Source organism: Vanellus vanellus, assembly GCF_965231255.1.
Source record: "Vanellus vanellus genome assembly, chromosome: Z".
Taxonomy (NCBI): Eukaryota; Metazoa; Chordata; class Aves; order Charadriiformes; family Charadriidae; genus Vanellus; species Vanellus vanellus.
The window spans coordinates 43636433-43655192 of record NC_138908.1 but is presented as its reverse complement, the minus strand read 5'-3'; the positions used below and the strand labels follow the sequence as shown (position 1 = coordinate 43655192).

The following is an 18760-nucleotide window of genomic DNA, read 5'->3' as shown; positions in this document are numbered from 1 at the left end:
GGTAAGAAAAGAGCCGCCAATCATGTAAGTATGAGGAAAGTATAAGCAGTACTTTTTATTATAATAGAATAACGGTAATGGAAGTCTGGGCATATAAAGCAAGGAACTGCATGACTATCTTCTGACCCATGACTGCCTCTGAAGAGGAATAGAAATTAGCTTTCTAAATTTTACTCAATAGAGGCTCGTTGTGTATTTCCAGCACTCAAGTGAATAAATAGATGGCTCAGCTGATAGATATTTTTAATCTTGTCTAGAACCATAAGAAACACAAACTTCAGCACTTTGGATACAAGGATTGAATCAAAGGACAAATGGACAACAAATTTCACCGATTTAGCATACAGGTTTCAAGAGCTGTTAATAAAAACCTGGATATTTTTAAAGCACTAAGAAACAGAAAACAATTAAATGAAAATCTATTTCCTGTTAATTAGAACAAAAGGGACTTCTGCTGCACAGAAAACTAGCCAGATCCTTCCTTTGGGGAGGGAGGGGGGCAGGGGCCAGAAAGAATGAAAACCCCGCCAAGCGAACTACCAAACAGTAGGTCTCCTACAGCTAGAGAACGCAACTCGCCTGTGCTTCAGCTGTAAGAGTACCCAGAAATACCAGCCACAGGCTTCTCTGCACTTCATTATCATCAGACTGAGAAGTGGGAAAAGGAGAGCTCAAGAGTTTGCTGGGCCTTATCAGAGGTGTAACTAGGAGCTGGTACTTGTCATATCTATGTAAATTAGCTGTAGCCTTCCAGCAAAACTTTTGGGAATGACTCTCAAGACAACAAGAAAAATTAAGATTATGGAATCTGAATGAACTGCAACATCTTGAGGTAGTGTCCAGTCCTCCTTTTCACTGTACAAGGGAAGTACAGCATAGCCTTGGAAATTGGTTCAGTGATCATAGAAAAATACTGCTTAAACAGAACCCACCCCCCAAAAAAAACCAAACCTATGAAAGACCAGGGGAAAAATCCATGCTGAACCACACTTCTCTTCGGCTGTTAAAATCTGACTATTCCTCATCCTTTTTTTTTTTGAGGAGGAAAGATATCATCAATACTCATCTACTACGCCCTCGGCCAGTACTTCCTGAGACAGTATGAAGTGGAATTCAAGAGAATTCATTAAAATTGATTTTAAATAATATCCAGAATAGAGGAACATGGTATCTCCATTATCCCATAAAAGAGTTGACCTTTAACTACAACCTGTTTTACAGTATGTGTTTCAGTTCTGAATATAAGCCAGTCCCTAAAAATAAGTAACATGAGACTTCCCCCTCGAGTATCATCATCGATAAACAGTACAGGTTATTGAACTTTGTGCTGAGACATGCAGTGAGTGCTACCAAAGACAGGAAACTTGGACCCCAAGGATATCTGGCCCAGTTGTCATATGGGCATATTTGTTGGGAATCACAATAAAATTGCTCTGCTCCAGACAGACTTCTCCAAGTACTTGAGGGAAAAAGTCTGACGGCCTAAGGTATATGTCAGAACTCAGCTTCTGAGCTTCCAGAAACAAAAATTATACCATCTCTTAATTCCACTTATGGCAGTATTAATCCCTTTAGCAATGTCCTGGTTCCGGCAAGGATGGGGTTAATTTCCCCAAGGAGCCGGCAGGGGAGGCAAGTATTCCATACCACGTGACCCATGCCCCGCTATAAAAGGAGCTAGCCGGGGAGCGGCAGTCAGTCGCCACTCGGGGGCGGGCTGTGGTGGTGGGGGTCCGGTCGGTGCCCTTCTCTTCGCTGCGGTACTGTAATCGCGCTCTTATATTCTTTTACCGGTGTTATTGTTTTTCTTTCTTCTTCCCTTTGTCTGTTCTGTTAAATTATAATATTTCAACCCACGAGTTTTGCCCTTTTCTGCTGATTTTTCCCACGGCTGTGGGAGTCGAGCGAGCGGCTGCGTGGTTCTCTGTTGCTGGCTGAGGCCAAACCACGACAGTCCTTTGTGGCGCCCAACGTGGGGCTCGAAGGGTTGCAATAACGACAGATCTGACCAGAGATTGTTAAAACGGGTTTCTTATATGCATTTCTCCTATTAGTTAAATAGTTGCCAGTTACAATGTTGCTTTGTTTGTTTACATGGCTGTGTTATGTAAATTCTTATATGCTGTATGTACTCCCTGTGATGCTGTTTGTTATCTCAGGGAGAGGGATCAGGACTATAATTTTGCTGTCCTGTGCAATATCAGCTTATGATATGGTAACATCACTATTCAAATGGCTTTGTTGGGGTTTCTATGCAGTATTGTTGTCCTGTCCATACCGTGGTTCCCGTCTCTCAGAAGTTATCAATAATCACACCCAATCTAAGGGGGGAAACAGGGGGAGATACTTTCCCCACCTCTTTTGCCTTCATTTTCTCCTCTGGGCCAGGTATAACACCTCTTGAGAATTTTGAATATCCTTGGGATGCTCAAACCAGCATGTTCCTATTGCTATGTCTCCTGAATGTTTTTCAAGTCTTGTTTAGGGTAAAACAGCTGTTTAAGGTATCTAGAGAACATCTCACCTCCAATGGCTTGGGACTTCACCCTTGAACAACTAAAGGACCCTGATAAAGTAATAGAATATTAGAAAGGAAAATGCTGTGGCTATTCCAGAGAGGCACAACTTATGGCACTGTGTTGGGCCCTGGCCAGTATCTACCAAACACTGCTCAGTACTATGCAGGACCCTCAGGGGAAAGAGGGGAAAGCCAGACCAGCAGGCAATGTGGCTACTCCAACCCCGGTGGCAGGCAATGCGGCTGAACCAGACAACCAACCTGTGCCAGTATCAGTTGCTCCTATACAGAAGAAGAAATACACCAAGAAATCAGTTCGTGTAGTAAAGGATGATGATGAACCAGGGCCATCAAAGGAACAGGAGGAAGAGACAGAACCAGAGATAATCACCCGATCCCTATCCCTGAGTGAGCTGCGAGATATGCGAAAAGATTTCAGTCGACTTCCTGGTGAGCACATTGTCACCTGGCTGCTCCGATGCTGGGATAACGGGGCCAGTAGCTTGGAATTAGAGGGCAGGGAAGCTAAGCAGCTGGGATCCCTGTCTAGGGAGGCGGGCATTGACGAGGCAATTGGGAAAAAGACACAAGCCCTCAGCCTCTGGAGGTGACTCCTGGCAGGTGTAAGGGAAAGGTATCCTTTCAGTGAAGATGTTGTATGTCGTCCAAGCAAGTGGACCACCATGGAAAAAGGTATCCAATACCTAAGGGAATTAGCCATACGAGAGATGATTTACTTCAACCCAGATAACGCGCAGTTACCCGCAGATCCTGATGAAGTCCAGTACACAAGGCCCATATGGCAGAAGTTTGTACAGAGCGCACCATTGTCATATGCCAACTCCTTGGCAGTGATGGAATGGAGAGGTGAAGAGGGACCAACAGTGGATGAGGTGGCTGGATGACTCCGTCAATATGAAGAAAGCCTATCTTCCCCCCTCGTTTCAGCTGTGGAGAAACTGTCCCAGAAGGTCCAGCAACTTGAAGAGAGTATGTCCTACTCCCCACCTGTACAGGCCAGCATCTCAGCTATTAGGAGCAGGTGTTTCCCTACTCAAGAGGGAGAGTATAGGGAGTACACACCACGAGGCACCCTGTGGTTTTACCTGCGTGACCACGGAGAGGACATGAGGAGGTGGGATGGACAACCTACCTCAACCCTACGGACACGGGTACATGAGCTGCAAGGAAGAACAATCACAAAAGGGGATCCCTCCAGGAAAAGTGCAGCTCCTGTTTCCAGCAGACAGTTCCCCAGACAGAATGGAAGGCCTGATCTTACCTCCGATCCTCTTGAAGGGACTTCCAAATCATTTTTGCAACAAGTGAGTAATGTATACTATGATCAGGATTAGAGGGGCCCTGCCTCCAGCCAGGTGGGGGAAAGGGACAACCGGGTTTATTGGACTGTGTGGTTTCAATGGCCTGGCACATCTGAGCCACAGGAGTATAAGGCTCTGGTGGACAGTGCACAATGCACCTTAATACCATCAAATTACAGAGCAGAAGAACCCATTTGTATTTCTGGAGTGACAGGGGGATCCCAAGAGTTGACTGTACTGGAAGCTGAAGTAAGCCTAACTGGAAATGAGTGGCAAAAGCATCCCATTGTGACTGGCCCAGAGGCTCCATGCATCCTTGGCATAGACTATCTCAGGAGAGGATACTTCAAGGACCCAAAAGGATACCGGTGGGCTTTTGGCATAGCTGCCTTGGAGACAGAGGAAATTGAACAGTTATCCACCTTGCCTGGTCTCTCAGAGGACCCCTCTGTGGTAGGGTTGTTGAGGGTCAAAGAACACCAGGTGCCTATTGCTACCACAACGGTGCATCAACGGCAATATCACACTAACCGAGACTCTGTGATTCCCATCCATAAGTTGATTCATCAACTAGAGACTCAAGGAGTGATTAGCAAGACTTGCTCACCCTTTAATAGTCCCATACGGCCAGTGCGAAAATCTAATGGAGAGTGGAGGTTAACAGTGGATTATCGTGGCCTGAATGAAGTCACACCACCGCCGAGCGCTGCCGTGCCAGACATGCTAGAGCTTCAATACGAACTGGAGTCGAAGGCAGCCAAGTGGTATGCAACGATTGATATCGCCAATGCATTCTTCTCAATCCCTTTGGCGGCAGAGTGCAGGCCACAGTTTGCTTTCACTTGGAAGGGCATCCAGTACACCTGGAATCGACTGCCCCAGGGGTGGAAACACAGCCCCACCATTTGTCATGGACTAATCCAGACCACACTGGAACAGGGTGAAGCTCCAGAACATTTGCAGTACATTGATGACATCATTGTATGGGGAGACACAGCAGAAGTTTTTGAGAAAGGGAATAAAATAGTTCAAATCCTTCTGAAAGCTGGCTTTGCCATAAAACGAAGTAAGGTTAAGGGACCTGCACAGGAGATCCAATTTTTAGGAATAAAATGGCAAGATGGATGCCGTCAGATCCCAATGGATGTGATCAACAAAATAGCAGCTATGTCCCCACCGACTAGTAAAAAGGAAACACAAGCTTTCTTAGGTGTTGTGGGTTTTTAGAGGATGCATATTCCAAATTACAGTTTGATTGTGAGCCCTCTATATCAAGTGACGCGGAAAAAGAATGATTTTAAGTGGGGTCCTGAGCAACGACAAGCTTTCGAACAAATTAAGCAGGAAATAGTTCATGCAGTAGCGCTGGGGCCAGTCAGGGCAGGACAAGACGTTAAAAATGTGCTCTACACTGCAGCCGGGGAGAATGGCCCTACCTGGAGCCTCTGGCAAAAAGCACCAGGGGAGACTCGAGTTTGACCCCTGGGGTTCTGGAGTCGGGGATACAGAGGATCCGAAGCCCGCTATACCCCAACAGAAAAAGAGATATTAGCAGCATACGAGGGGGTTTGAGCTGCTTTGGAGGTGGTTGGCACTGAAGCACAGCTCCTCCTAGCACCTCGACTGCCAGTGCTGGGCTGGATGTTCAAAGAAAGGGTCCCTGCCACACATCATGCAACTGATGCTACGTGGAGTAAGTGGATTGCACTGATCACACAGTGAACTCGAATGGGAAACCCCAGTCGTCCAGGAATACTGGAAGTGATCATGGACTGGCCAGAAGGCAAAGATTTCGGAATATCACTAGAGGAAGAGGTGATGCGTGCAGAAGAGGCCCCACCATATAATGAACTGCCAGAAAATGAGAAGAAACATGCCCTGTTCACTGATGGGCCCTGCCGTATTGTGGGAAAGCATCGAAAGTGGAAGGCTGCTGTGTGGAGTCCAACACGAGTTGCAGAAGCCACCGAAGGACAAGGTGAGTTGAGTCAGTTTGCAGAGGTAAAAGCCATCCAGCTGGCTTTGGACATTGCTGAGTGAGAGAAATGGCCGGTACTTTACTTTTATACTGATTCATGGATGGTGGCAAATGCTCTGCGGGGGTGGTTACAGCAGTGGAAGCAGAACAACTGGCAACACAGAGGTAAGCCCATCTGGGCTGCTGAACTGTGGCAAGATATTGCTGCCCGGATTGAGAATCTGGTTGTGAAAGTACGTCATGTAGATGCCCACATCCCCAAGAATCGGGCCACTGAGGAACATCAAAACAACCAGCAGGTAGATCAGGCTGCTAAAATTGAAGTGGCTGAGGTGGATCTGGACTGGCAACATAAGGGTGAACTATTCATAGCTCGGTGGGCCCACGATGCCTCAGGCCATCAAGGAAGAGATGCGATATATAGATGGGCGGACTTGACCACGGACACTATTGCACAGGTTATCCACGAATGTGAAACGTGTGCTGCCATTAAGCAAGCCAAGCGGTTAAAGCCTCTTTGGTACGGAGGACGATGGCTAAAATATAAATATGGGGAGGCCTGGCAGATTGATTATATCACACTCCCACAAACTCGCCAAGGCAAGCGCCACGTGCTCACAATGGTGGAAGCAACCACTGGATGGCTGGAGACATACCCTGTGCCCCATGCCACTGCCTGTAACACTATCCTGGGCCTTGAAAAGCAAATCTTATGGCAACGTGGCACCCCAGAAAGAACTGAGTCGGACAAAGAGACTCATTTCCGAAACAGCCTCATAGACACCTGGGCCAAAGAGCATGGCATTGAGTGGGTATATCACATTCCTCCTAGCTGGTGTGTGGGTATTCCACACACCAGCCTCGGGTAAGATAGAACGATATAATGGACTGCTAAAGACTACCCTGAGAGCCATGGGGAGTGGGACCTTCAAGCATTGGGATACCCATTTGGCAAAAGCCACCTGGTTAGTTAACACTACAGGATCTGCCAGTCGAGCTGGCCCTGCCCAATCAGAACTTCCACGTACAGTAGAAGGGGATAAAGTCCCTGTAGTGCATATGAAGAATATGTTAGGGAAGGCAGTCTGGGTTAGCCCTGCCTCAGGCAAAGGCAAACCCATCCGTGGGATTGCTTTTGCACAAGGACCCAGGTGCACTTAGTGGGTGATGTGAGAGGATGGGGAGGTCCAATGTGTACCTCATGGGGATTTGATTTTGGTGAGAATAGCCAATGAATAATTTTATGATGTTAAATAACCTTGCTGGTGTATGTTATCATTATCATTGCTATCAATGGTACTACAGAAGAATCACCCAAATCAATGACAGATGGACTTTGATGAGACTGAGTAAAGTGCGTGATGATGTAATAAGAACTGATCTCAGTATCTGGCGCCCAGCAATTTTCCTTAAGATCAACATCTTCAATCTGCGGACTGTGAGCATGGACTGCATCAGGTACACCAGCCTCAGCAGCTGGCACCCAGCAATCTCCTTGAGATTGACATCTTTAACCTGTGGACGGTGAGCATGCACTGCATTGGGTTCCCCAGTCACGAGCTTCAAATACAGCACCCAACACTTCATCACTACACATCATCTTATGTGCCCTGAGAGACTGTTCTCACCGCTGGAGCCTACTGTCACGGACTATGTGAGCTTAATGGACATTTTTAAGGGATGGCTCATAGACTATGGGAACTGAAAGATCTAGGCATGACATAGATGGTATGGAATAAGGGGTGGATAATGTTCTGGTTCCGGCAAGGATGGGGTTAATTTCCTCAAGAAGCCGGCAGGGGAGGCAAGTATTCCATACCACGTGACCCATGTCCCGCTATAAAAGGAGCTAGCCGGGGAGCGGCAGTCAGTCGCCACTCGGGGGCGGGCTGCGGCGGTGGGGGTCTGGTCGGTGCCCTTCTCTTCGCTGCGGTACTGTAATCGCGCTCTTATATTCCTTTACCGGTGTTATTGTTTTTCGTTCTTCTTCCCTTTGTCTGTTCTGTTAAATTATAATATTTCAACCCACGAGTTTTGCCCTTTTCTGCTGATTTTTCTCACGGCTGTGGGAGTCGAGTGAGCGGCTGCGTGGTTCTCTGTTGCTGGCTGAGGCCAAACCACGACAAGCAAAGAATGAAAGAAGATAATGTGCAAATATAAACGATTATAAGGCACTTTTATAGCTAATAGTGGACGTACTGTGAACAACATTATAGTTTCTTGCTTATGCAAAAATGATGTACATACATCGCTTATATGGCACACAGCAGAGCTATCAAAATAAAAGATTCAAATTCCGATTATCATGCATAGAGATGGGCCTGAAGGATACTAGAATTATAATTTAAAAAGAAAATAAATATCTAGACATGTTCTAGATTTACTAGAGGAACATTTTGCCAGGCTAAGTATTATGTACTTAAATATTTTTCAATGTTTTTAATTAGAGATGATTCCTTAGGTAACTTTTCTGAAACAAATCTGTTTGATGATGCGTCAGCAGGTACAGACAAATCAGTGACTGTACTTAAGGCTGCTGTGGTTACACGTAAAGTTTAAGAAAATCCTCACTTGAAAAAAGACACAGTGTGATACTAGGTCAATACTCCAGTTGTGACACAGACAGCAGTACAGTTTGCCCTTTTCTCTGAAAAACATTCCCTGTTAAGTCTCTGGTTACACTTCCACTTTTCAAACAAAAAGCATTTCCACTTAATTCAATGACATAATTCTCTGTATAAACAGTTATGATTATCAAATCACTTTCAACATGGGGTCAGAACATATAGAGAGTCAGGTACAAATACACAACATATTCCAGACGTAACATCACATTTTAAATAAGTTGGAATTTACGCATTTACATTTTCTATCACAGATTCCCACACAGATATACAATATTGCTAAGTGAACTCTGAGAGCAAGGTACCTATTTTCTCACTTTATGCTACGTATTTTTCTATTTTAGTGTTATTAGAGTAGATTTACATTTAATAAATTTAAGAAACAAAGCCATCAGACATTAGAAAAATCTGAACAGTTGTTAACAGATTTCTCCAATGAAGGTCTCAGTGTTCACTTAGCAATGCACAGAATCTGCTTTTTTTCCACTGCCTTAATTTCTTTAGTGCAGAAGCATTTGATTATTATCTTTCACCCTCTGTAGCTGTGTAACACCCAAAGGCCATGATTAGGGGAAAGTATTTTTTTCAATACAGAGGTTCAGTTTCAAAACATTTAATGAAGTTATTTAATGTTCTCTCTCCAACTTAAAATTTTGTCTTGCAGTAGAATTAATTCTGTGATTTTCATGACCTGGTCTTTTGGGATGGAGACTGAACCTTCCTCATTTTTGAAGTTCCTGAGTACCAGTTACCTTCCTCACACAATAGGATTATACACATTTCCATGTACAGTCTCAATAATATTAACCTTATTATGAGTCTCATGTTATTTTTCATCTATGCTCACATGTGCCGAGCCAACTACATTGTGTTTTTGCAGTAGTAAGTCTTTTACTAGTGCTTTCAGAAAATTCAGTATAAAACAGTCCCTGTGCTCCTTGCTCCCACCAACAAAATGTAAATCAAGTCGGAGGCAGTTTTCCTCCTGCCCCCAGCATCGTTGTACTTTACATGCAATTAATTTTGGTACATAATAGTTTTTCTAGAACTAGCTGGATTAATGAAGTATTTTAGTTGGAGAAGGAAGTTCAAGCTATGCGTGTCTATTCATATCACTCTCTCCAGGATTTGCTTTGTTTCATAACATCAAAACAACCACCTTCCCATTTGTTCCTTTTCTCATCTAGCATTACTCAAGTTTGCTATCAAACTGAAAGCAGTATCAACTTTTTACTCACTGGAGGTACTTTCATACGCATCATAAAAAATGTGCTTTAAAAGTCTAAAATGAGAGAACCATTAACTCCAAAAGGTTATGTTTATGGTTGTACATACTTTCAAAGCAGCTGATCAACTTGTGTACAGACAAACTACAGAAATCCTACTCCAGAATCAGGACCATAACCATTAGCTTTACAGTAAAGTTTAGTTTCACTGAAATGAGAAAATCTCTCTCAATAAATGTGCCGATCTACTGAAAGTTTCGGAAATATTGGAAAGCAGTAATCCTGTCCTCGGTTTAAGGTAAAATCTAGCACTAACAATCCAGATGACAGTTTTCTACTTCCTTACCACATGTGCACCTAATTGTCACAGTTTGAAGATCAGTTAAAACCTTAACCAGAGTGGTAAAGCATAACCGATTGCTTCTCCCCCTACTATCCCGGAAAGAAAGTCAAGAACTATAGTTACTTTTTTAATTCACTTCCTTCAAATATCTTTAGAACTGGATTTTTTGTGCATCATGCAAAGCAGTATGTTAGAAGGCTGGCTGGTACATGACTCCTCACCCTTTTTTATCCCATCCTGATACGAAAGTGTTTCTGATGTGTCTTTACCTCTAGGGCAGACACTATGGCGAGTGACTCACATATAACATTCCTCAGTTCAACAGATGCTGGTTTAAGGCCACACCATCATGAGCAACATTAACAAACTGAGAAATCCGGCACATAATTTTTTTTCCAAAGAACAGCCACTAACTACCTGTGAACCAGGATGCTAACTTTCTCCAGAGAGACAATATAAAAGACAGATTCTGTATCTGAGGCAGCTATTAATATAAAGTTATGTGGCAATCCAGGGCTGTTTTTCAATGGCACCCTGATAATTAATTACTTACAACCACATCTTGATTCAAAATGCCATAACTGAGGTTTAATATTTCAAAGAGACACGTTTATATTGAAGCTTAGTTCTAATAAAATTGGCAATGATATAACTGATATAACACTTAAAGATGGGGAAAAATAATATAGTCTCATTAACATATAATTGCAGCTGCAAATGAAAAAAAAAGTAAAACTTAAAAATTGTAAAGTCTGATTAATAGGTGTAACACATCAGTATTAGATTTTGAAGTTCAACATGCTGCATCAATGCACACAAGGAACTCAAAAAAGAAACACATGCCCTTGCTGAAAGACTATTGTTTAGAGGCCATCTACTATAGTTGTCAAGTGGTCAAGTGAGACAGCCTTACAATCAGCCTGTATTTATGGATGAATTAATATTTACAAAATTATTAAAGATTATATGGCAGAAGCGCCAAGGGATCAGGAGCTTGGCTGTGAAAGTTCTGAGGGAGAGAAATACAACTGGACTGTGATTTTAGAACCCTGTATTCTAATAACATAAATTAGCACTCCCAATTTGAAGCTGCCCAAAGCACCAGCACTCAGTGTCTTTTGAGGACAGACATAAAGACATTTCCCCCTTTTCACAGAACCACAGAATGGCTGGGGTTGAAAGGGACCTCTGGAGGTCATCTTGTCCAACACCCCTGCTCTAGTAGGGCCACCTACAGCAGGTTGCCAAGGACCGCATCCAGAAAGCTTTTGAACACCTTCAGTGATAAGGACTCTATGTCCCCCATGGGAAACTTGTTCCAGTGTTTGAGCACCCTCACAACAAGTGTGTGTGTATATATATATGTGTATATATATATATATATATGTATAAAGCATTATACATATAATGCTTAAATGGAATTTCCTCTATAGTTTGTGCTCATTGCCTCTTAGCTTGACATCAGACACCACTGGAAAGAGCCTGGGTCTACCTTCTTTACAGCCTCCCTTCAGGTATATATAGAACTTGATAGAATGCCCCCTGAGCTGCCTTCTCCAGACTAACAGTCCCTGCTCTCCCAGCCTTTCCTCCTATGGGAGATGCTTCAGTCCCTTCATCATCTTAAGGGCCCCTGACTGGACTCTCTCCAGTATGACCATGTCTCTCTTGTACTGGGGAACCTAGAGCTGGAAACAGTAGTCCAGGTCTGGCTTCACCAGTGGTGAGGAGAGAGGAAGAAACACATCCTTTGACCTTTTGCCTACACTCCTAATGAAGACCAGGATACCATAGCCTTCTGCAGCCAGGGCACATTGATGGCTTATGTTCAACTTGGTGTTCACTATGACCTCCATGGCCTTTTCTGCAAAGCTGCTATCCAGATGGTCAGCCCCCAGGATGTACTGGTGCATGGATTTGTTCCTCCACAGGTACAGGACTTCACAATTGTTGCCAAACTTCATGAGCTTCCTGTCAGCCCATTTCTACCGCCTGTCATGGTCCCTCTGGGTGAAAACACTCCTAGTCCAGTGTCATCTGGAAACCTGCAGTTGGGACACGCTGCCCCATTGTCCAGAACATTAATGCAGATGTTAAACAAGAGTGGACCCAGTACTGCGCCCTGGAGTACACCCACTAGTTACTGGCCTCCAACTAGACTTTCTGCTTCTGATAATCACCCTATGGGCCCAGTTGTTCACCCAATTTTTCACCTCACTGTCTGCCTATCTAGCCCACACTTCATCAGCTTCTCTGGAAAGATTCTATGGCAGACAGTGTCAAAAACCTTACTGAAGTCAAGGCAGACAATATTCACTTCATTCCCCACATCTACCAAGCCAGTCATTTCACTGTAAAAGGTTTTCAGGTTGGTCAATGTCCTGATTCTGAGGGGGTTAGGGTTAATTTCCCCAAGGATCTGGCCCCGGAACACTGGTATTCCATACCATGTGAGCCAGGCCCAGTCTATAGGGGGGAGCTGGCCAGGGGAGGAAGTAGGAAGTCGCCACACTAGGGCTTCCCGGTCCAGTAGGTGAGCAGTGGTACCGTAATTGTGTTTGTAAATTCCTCTATCAGTACTGCTGTTTTCTTCTTTCCTTTGCTGTTCTGTTAAACTGCCTTTATCTCAACCCATGAGTTTTGCCTTTTTCTTCTGATTTCCCCCCGCAGCTGCGGGGGTTAAGCAAGCAGCCACGGGTTCTTTGTTGCTGGCTGAAGCCAAACCACAACAGTGAAGAGTGACTTCCCTTAGTGAATCTGTGTTGACTACTCACGATCTCCTCCTTCATGTGGCTGGAAATGCTTTCCAGGATTAGTTGTTTCACCAGCTTCCCAGGGATCAAGGTGAGGCTGACTAGCCTGTAGTTCCCTGGGTCCTCTTCTTGCTCTTCTTGAAGATAGGAATGATATTTGCTTTCCTCCAGTCTTCAGGCACCTGTCCCAATCACCATGATCATTCAAAGATTGAGTTGCTCACGGTGACATCAGCCAACTCCCTTAACACTTGTGGATGCATCTCATCAGGACCTATAGACTTACGTAAGTCCAGTTTGCTTAAGTACCCTCCAACATGTTCCTCTTCCACCAGGGGTAAGTCTTCCTTGCTCCAGAATTTCCCCTGCCTCTGGGTCCTTAGGTTCCTGAAAGCTAGTCTTGCTAGTAAAGACTTAGCTGAAGAAGGCATTCAGCACCTCAGCAGATTCAACTCCAGGTGGAATTTATCTTTCTTAATCATGTCTCTGCATGTTCAGACAGTGCCCTTGTATTCCTCCCAGATTACCTGTCTGCTTCCACCTTCTATATATCTTCTTTTCATCCATGCAAGCTACCTTCCTTTTTGCTTAAGTTTCTGCTCATGAGAATGGACTGCTCTTGAGCTCTTGCTCTTGGGGATGTGGTCTTTGAATATTCACCAGCTTTCTTGGTCCCTTCTTCCCTCCAGGGTCTTATTCTACGGAACTCTTCCAAGCAGATACCTGAAGAGACCAAAGCGTGCTCTCCTCAAGTCCAGGCTTGTGATCTTGCCTTTTTTGATCTGCTCCCTCTTCTTGGGAACCTGAACTCTATCTCATGGTCACTGCAGTCAAGGCTCCCTTCAATGTTTATATCCAAACCAGCACATCCTTGTTCGTGAGTACCAGATCCAGCAGAGCACATCTCCTTGTTGGTTCTTGTATCACTTGGGTCCGGAAGTTATCATCAATGCTCTCCAGAAAGCTCCTGGATCGCTTATGCCCCACTGTGTTGTTCCTACAACAGATATTGGGGTGGTTGAAGTTCCCCACGAGGACCAGGGCTTGCAAACATGAGGCTGCTTCTAGCTGTCTGTAGAAGGCCTGATCCATTTGTTCCTCCTGGTCAGGCAGCCCTACAGCAGACATCTACTACCATGTCACACAGAGTGATTTGCTCTTTAATCCTCACCCATAAGCTCTTGGTTGGCTCATCATTCATCCCCAGCAAACCTCCATGCATTCCAGCTGCTCTCTCACATAAAGGAGAACTCCTCCTCTTTGTCTTCCCAGCCTGTCCTTAGTAAGCCTGTATCCCTCCACCGCACCACTCCATCACATCTCCATGATACCAACAATATCATAGCCCTGCAACTGCACACAGATCTTTAAGACCTTATATTTATTCCTGATGCTGCATGCATTAGCGTCCAGGCACTTCAAAGAGGTAGCCCAGCATGCTTATTTCCCAGAAAGGGTCTGTTTTTTTCCCATATGGTCCCACACAGGCACTTCCTTGATTACATACAAATGCTTGAGAGAATGCTGTAAAGCAATACTTTAAAGAAGAAATCAAAGTGACTCTTAACTATTTATTATTTATAAATAAGTAATTTATTTTAAGCACAATACTTAGTAAAGAAGCTTCCCACAGCCCCTTTGCATACCTCTGTGCATTAAGACTAATTCAGCTGTTCCCACTGCCATTCGAGGTTGAAGCCTGTCTATACTACTTGTAATGTCCTGTGGAGACTGCAACTTCCCCAGATGACAATTCCAGAACTTCATTTCTGCTTGCCATATGGAATTTTTACCTAAAGTGTAGACTGACTTTCCTTGTAATTTAAGGCTATTACTCCTGGTCCCGTCTGCCCTAGAGAGAAGAGGGTCTTTCCATCTGTCTTCTTGTATTTGAAAGCAGCTGTCATGTTCTTTCCTCTTTTTCCATCTTGTAGTTCTCATTTTGATAAAGGCTTTGTGAGGAAAACTGTAATCAAAACAATTTTATTTGCTGTAGCAAGACTTCCTCTATCATAAAGGTGGAATTCCATCTGGTGATTTCTCTCAAGAGCTTTACAGTATAAAACATTGCCCTTTGCTCCCCAGCTTTATTTCAAGGAATATATTTATCTATCTGGGGTGCTTTTATCAAGCTTCCTTAGCAGTTAACATTTTTCATTTCTCAAGTTTTGGTCTCTTTTGCCAACATCTACATCTCACCCCAAAGAACAACTGAAGTGTCTATCAGACAGTAAGCTCCTCATCTATCTAAGAAGAATCCTAAACAGATTACCTTCAGATGATAGGTATCCACAGTACCTAGCAACACATAAATAAATAAATAAAACAATGCATAAGCTATTCCATTTTTTTCTTCTTAGGCTAACCCCTGTCCACGAGACAAAACTCACTGAATCTGTGTTTTGTTAATCCAGAAGCTTAGGACAAGAGAGCTGCTTTCCACAGTTACCTGATGATCAATTATCTCAGCCCCTGGCATAACAGCAGTGGAAGCAAATTTGCTGTGCTAATCTCCCTGTAGTATTGCTCATTAAACTAGTGTGCTACACAAATGGGCAAGCAAGAGACTTTTTAGAGCACAGCAGATAATTACATTAATTCAGTCTAATGGCCAACTTTTCAACCAAGGCAAGGAATAAAAGAAAAAGCGTTCAAGACCATCAGCAGTTTATCCCTATTCCCTGTCGTCCAAAAAAAACCCCACACTACAGGAGTAGCGGAATATGGTTTTACCCTTGCAAAACTAAGTATATTGATATTTTATTAACACTTTCAAACTACATCTTACAAGGCTAACAGTAATTCATACAACATCAAATGAAAATTTAGAGTAATACACTGAACAGTAGTGTTACAAATGCTGAGCACTGCTCTCTGCTGCTACCATTGTTTTGGTATAAATGTTACATCAGTACAGCAAACAGCAAGGCATTCTTTGTGATTAAAATGCCATGTTTTACCTGCACTGGAGACACCATGCTAATGCCATTCCAACAGCTGTAGAGTACTTTCTGCTTTTTTCAGCATCTGCCATTTGACTCTCTCCCAGTCAGCCTACCTACACTTCATTGAGGCTTACACACTGGTGGGGGTGGGTTACTCCAAAACTGCGTTCTTATCCTATCTCTTCCAGGAATCACTAACTCAGCCTTACCCAAGCACAAAACTTGATTCAACAGTAAAATCCAGCCATTACAAGCACACTAATGCTGTACTAGTGAGCAGATGATACTAAGGGATCAAGCCATCACTGGAGTGATAGATATCTGTATGTCACAGCTACTCTTCATATACTTTTAAACACTTCCTTAAGACACTCTCCTATTGTTACTCCTATTGTTCTTTCCATCTTTCAGCTTATACTTCACTTTTCATTACTATCTTTAAGTGATAAGCATGAACACAAGCTCCAGTATTTTTCAGTACTGATAGTGTTTAAATGCTGGAACTAAACATCATCTCCCCCTGCCACAGGGTACCACAGATACCCTCCCATGCCTCTCCTAGTTTTGCATCATCTGCAGACAAACTGCTTGTTAGTCTAGCACCTAATCAAAGTCTTAGTCTGAAGCATCTCCTTTTTTCAGGTGCACAAAAACAGTAGTAAATGTAATTTTTTCCCCAAGTTTCCACTGTTCCTTCAGCTAAGTTGGAGCCAAGGCCACTATAAAAACATTTTCAGCTCTAAGTATGCCAAATTGTAACATATCATAGTGTGTAAATCTTACTCTTTTCTAATTGAATGCTTTTCTGAAGTAGGGAGCTCTGCTTTATCTAATCTCTAACCAGATTTTCAGAAAAAAGATGCTTGCACATTTGAAATCACTTATTTGCGGCGCATTCCCAATTACTGTGTACATGTGGATACTTCAGTGATAAATTACACGAAGGGAAATATGCAATAGTATGCATACTTCTGCAAGCCTATCTAGAGCTTTAAGAATTGGCAATTTAATAAGCTAGCTAGTGAGCAGATATAATACATTTCTTTTGTGACCGAAACCTTATTTCACACGTTTTAAATTCATTAAGTGTTGTTATATATCTCTACCAGAGGGGGAAAAAAGGAAAAAAAAAAATTGGAAGAAAAACTTAACAGTTCTCACAGTGCTTTAACTCACATACTTTAAGTCTGTCTAAATATATTTTTAATAAAAAAAAAATGCTCTCAAAGAGACAATTGAAACATAAGACACATTGAGTTTTACTACATATAACAACTTCTCAATGACATTAAAACTGCCAGTGTTTATCCCAGCAACAAATGTGACATATAGCCTAACTCTGTATTATTGTTTTCTTAAAAAGTTTAAAGCAATTGAATTAAAACAATAGGTCTCTAGTATATCCAGATTAACGTTACACTAATGTCACAAGTCACAACACATCAACATGGGTTTTTTGATGAATGGAAGAATGTTTTTGAGAGAATCTTTGTATTACTTGAGAAACTGCAAATTTTCCTGAAAAAAAAAAAAGTAAATATAATAAATGTGCCCTACCTTGTCACTTTACAGCTTGATTCAATCAGCTCATTTTCAATATCCAACAGACTAGAAGGCAGATTGTACTCCAAAGGTGAGGTCATTCTTTTCAAACGCAGTAAGCCAACACAGAACTTTGCTCCCATCTCCTCCAGTTCTCTTGTCCCTATCTGCAATCCCTAATTTAAAATAAGATTTAAAAATACAAAAAATAGGTATGTGCAGATGGACCCACACATACTGCAGAATTACTATTTAAAACACATTGTGTTATTTTATTTAATACACTACCCTGGTCTAAAGACAGAACAAATAAGAACTGTAGAGTAAATGCTTAGCAAGAGTACCAGAGAAAACTCAGAATAACTACATGATTCCTCTAAAGCTGAGCAGAGATTTCTGGACACATCCACATTTCTTTGGAGCTTACTAGTCTACACTTGTAGCACATCAATATTAACAGGACTTAACCCAGTGGCACTGGAAGAGAGTCAGAGATCATGTCCATGTTTATATGCATAAATGATTTTAAAAACCTGAGACAAGATTTATAAAAGGCATCTAAAATACTAAGATTTCAAATACAGGATTCGTCAACAGAGGTTCTAGCAGAATGAAAACACACAGTGAATTCACATTGTAGCTGCGATCAAGTTCATTGCTATGTTCTGACACAAAAATAAGATTACTTAAGGCAACAAAGTTACTCCTTGACACAAACACCTCTTCTCCTCCTATAAGTTAGAGGCTACATGTGTTAATCCTGAAATCATTTATTCACACATTTAGTAATTAAGAACAACAAACAAAGTATCAAAAGCCATAGCTGTTTTCTAAATCAAATTATATACCAAGGCACTTTCCTCTGCAAAGAGTATTTAGGAGGTCCAGGACAACAAGAAGGGCTTCTTCAAGTACATCAGTAGCAAAAGGAAGACCAGGGAAAATGTGGGCCTGCTGCTGAATGAGGTAGGTGCCCTGGTGATGGAAGATGCAGAAAGGCAGAGTTACTGAATGCCTTGTTTGCTTCAGTTTTTACTGCTAGGGCCGACCCCCAGGAATCCCAGATCCTGGAGGTAAGAGAGAGCACCTCAAGAAAGAAAGACTTTCAAGGAGATCAAGATCAAGGAGGATCAGGTTAGAGATCATTTAGGCAAACCTGACACCCACAAATGCACAGGCCCTGATGGGATGCACCCACGAGTGCTGAGGGATCTGCCAGATGTTATTGTGAAGCCACTCTCCATCATCTTTGAAAGGTCATGAAGAACAGGAGAGGTGCCTGAGGACTGGAGGAAAGCCAGTGTCACTTCAGTCTTCAAAAGGGCAAGACGGATGACCTGGGAAACTACAGGCCAGTCAGCCTCACCTCCATCCCTGGAAAGGTGATGGAACAGCTCATCCTGGATATCATCTCTAGGAATGTAGAGGAAAAGAAGGTTATGAGGAGCGCTCAACACGGATTCACCAAGGGAAAATCATGCTTGACCAACGTGATAGCCTTCTAGATAG

The 18760-nt window shown here is 43.0% G+C and overlaps 1 protein-coding gene across 1 annotated transcript in view; it reads right to left on the bottom strand.

Annotated features, from left to right (window-relative positions):
• AGTPBP1 (ATP/GTP binding carboxypeptidase 1) overlaps window positions 1-18760 on the bottom strand; it is a 67518-nt gene that overhangs the window by 8179 nt on the left and 40579 nt on the right. The window contains exon 25 of the mRNA XM_082497113.1: window positions 17267-17427. Within this exon, the coding sequence (XP_082353239.1) occupies window positions 17267-17427 (161 nt within the window). The remainder of the gene's footprint in view (window positions 1-17266; window positions 17428-18760) is intronic.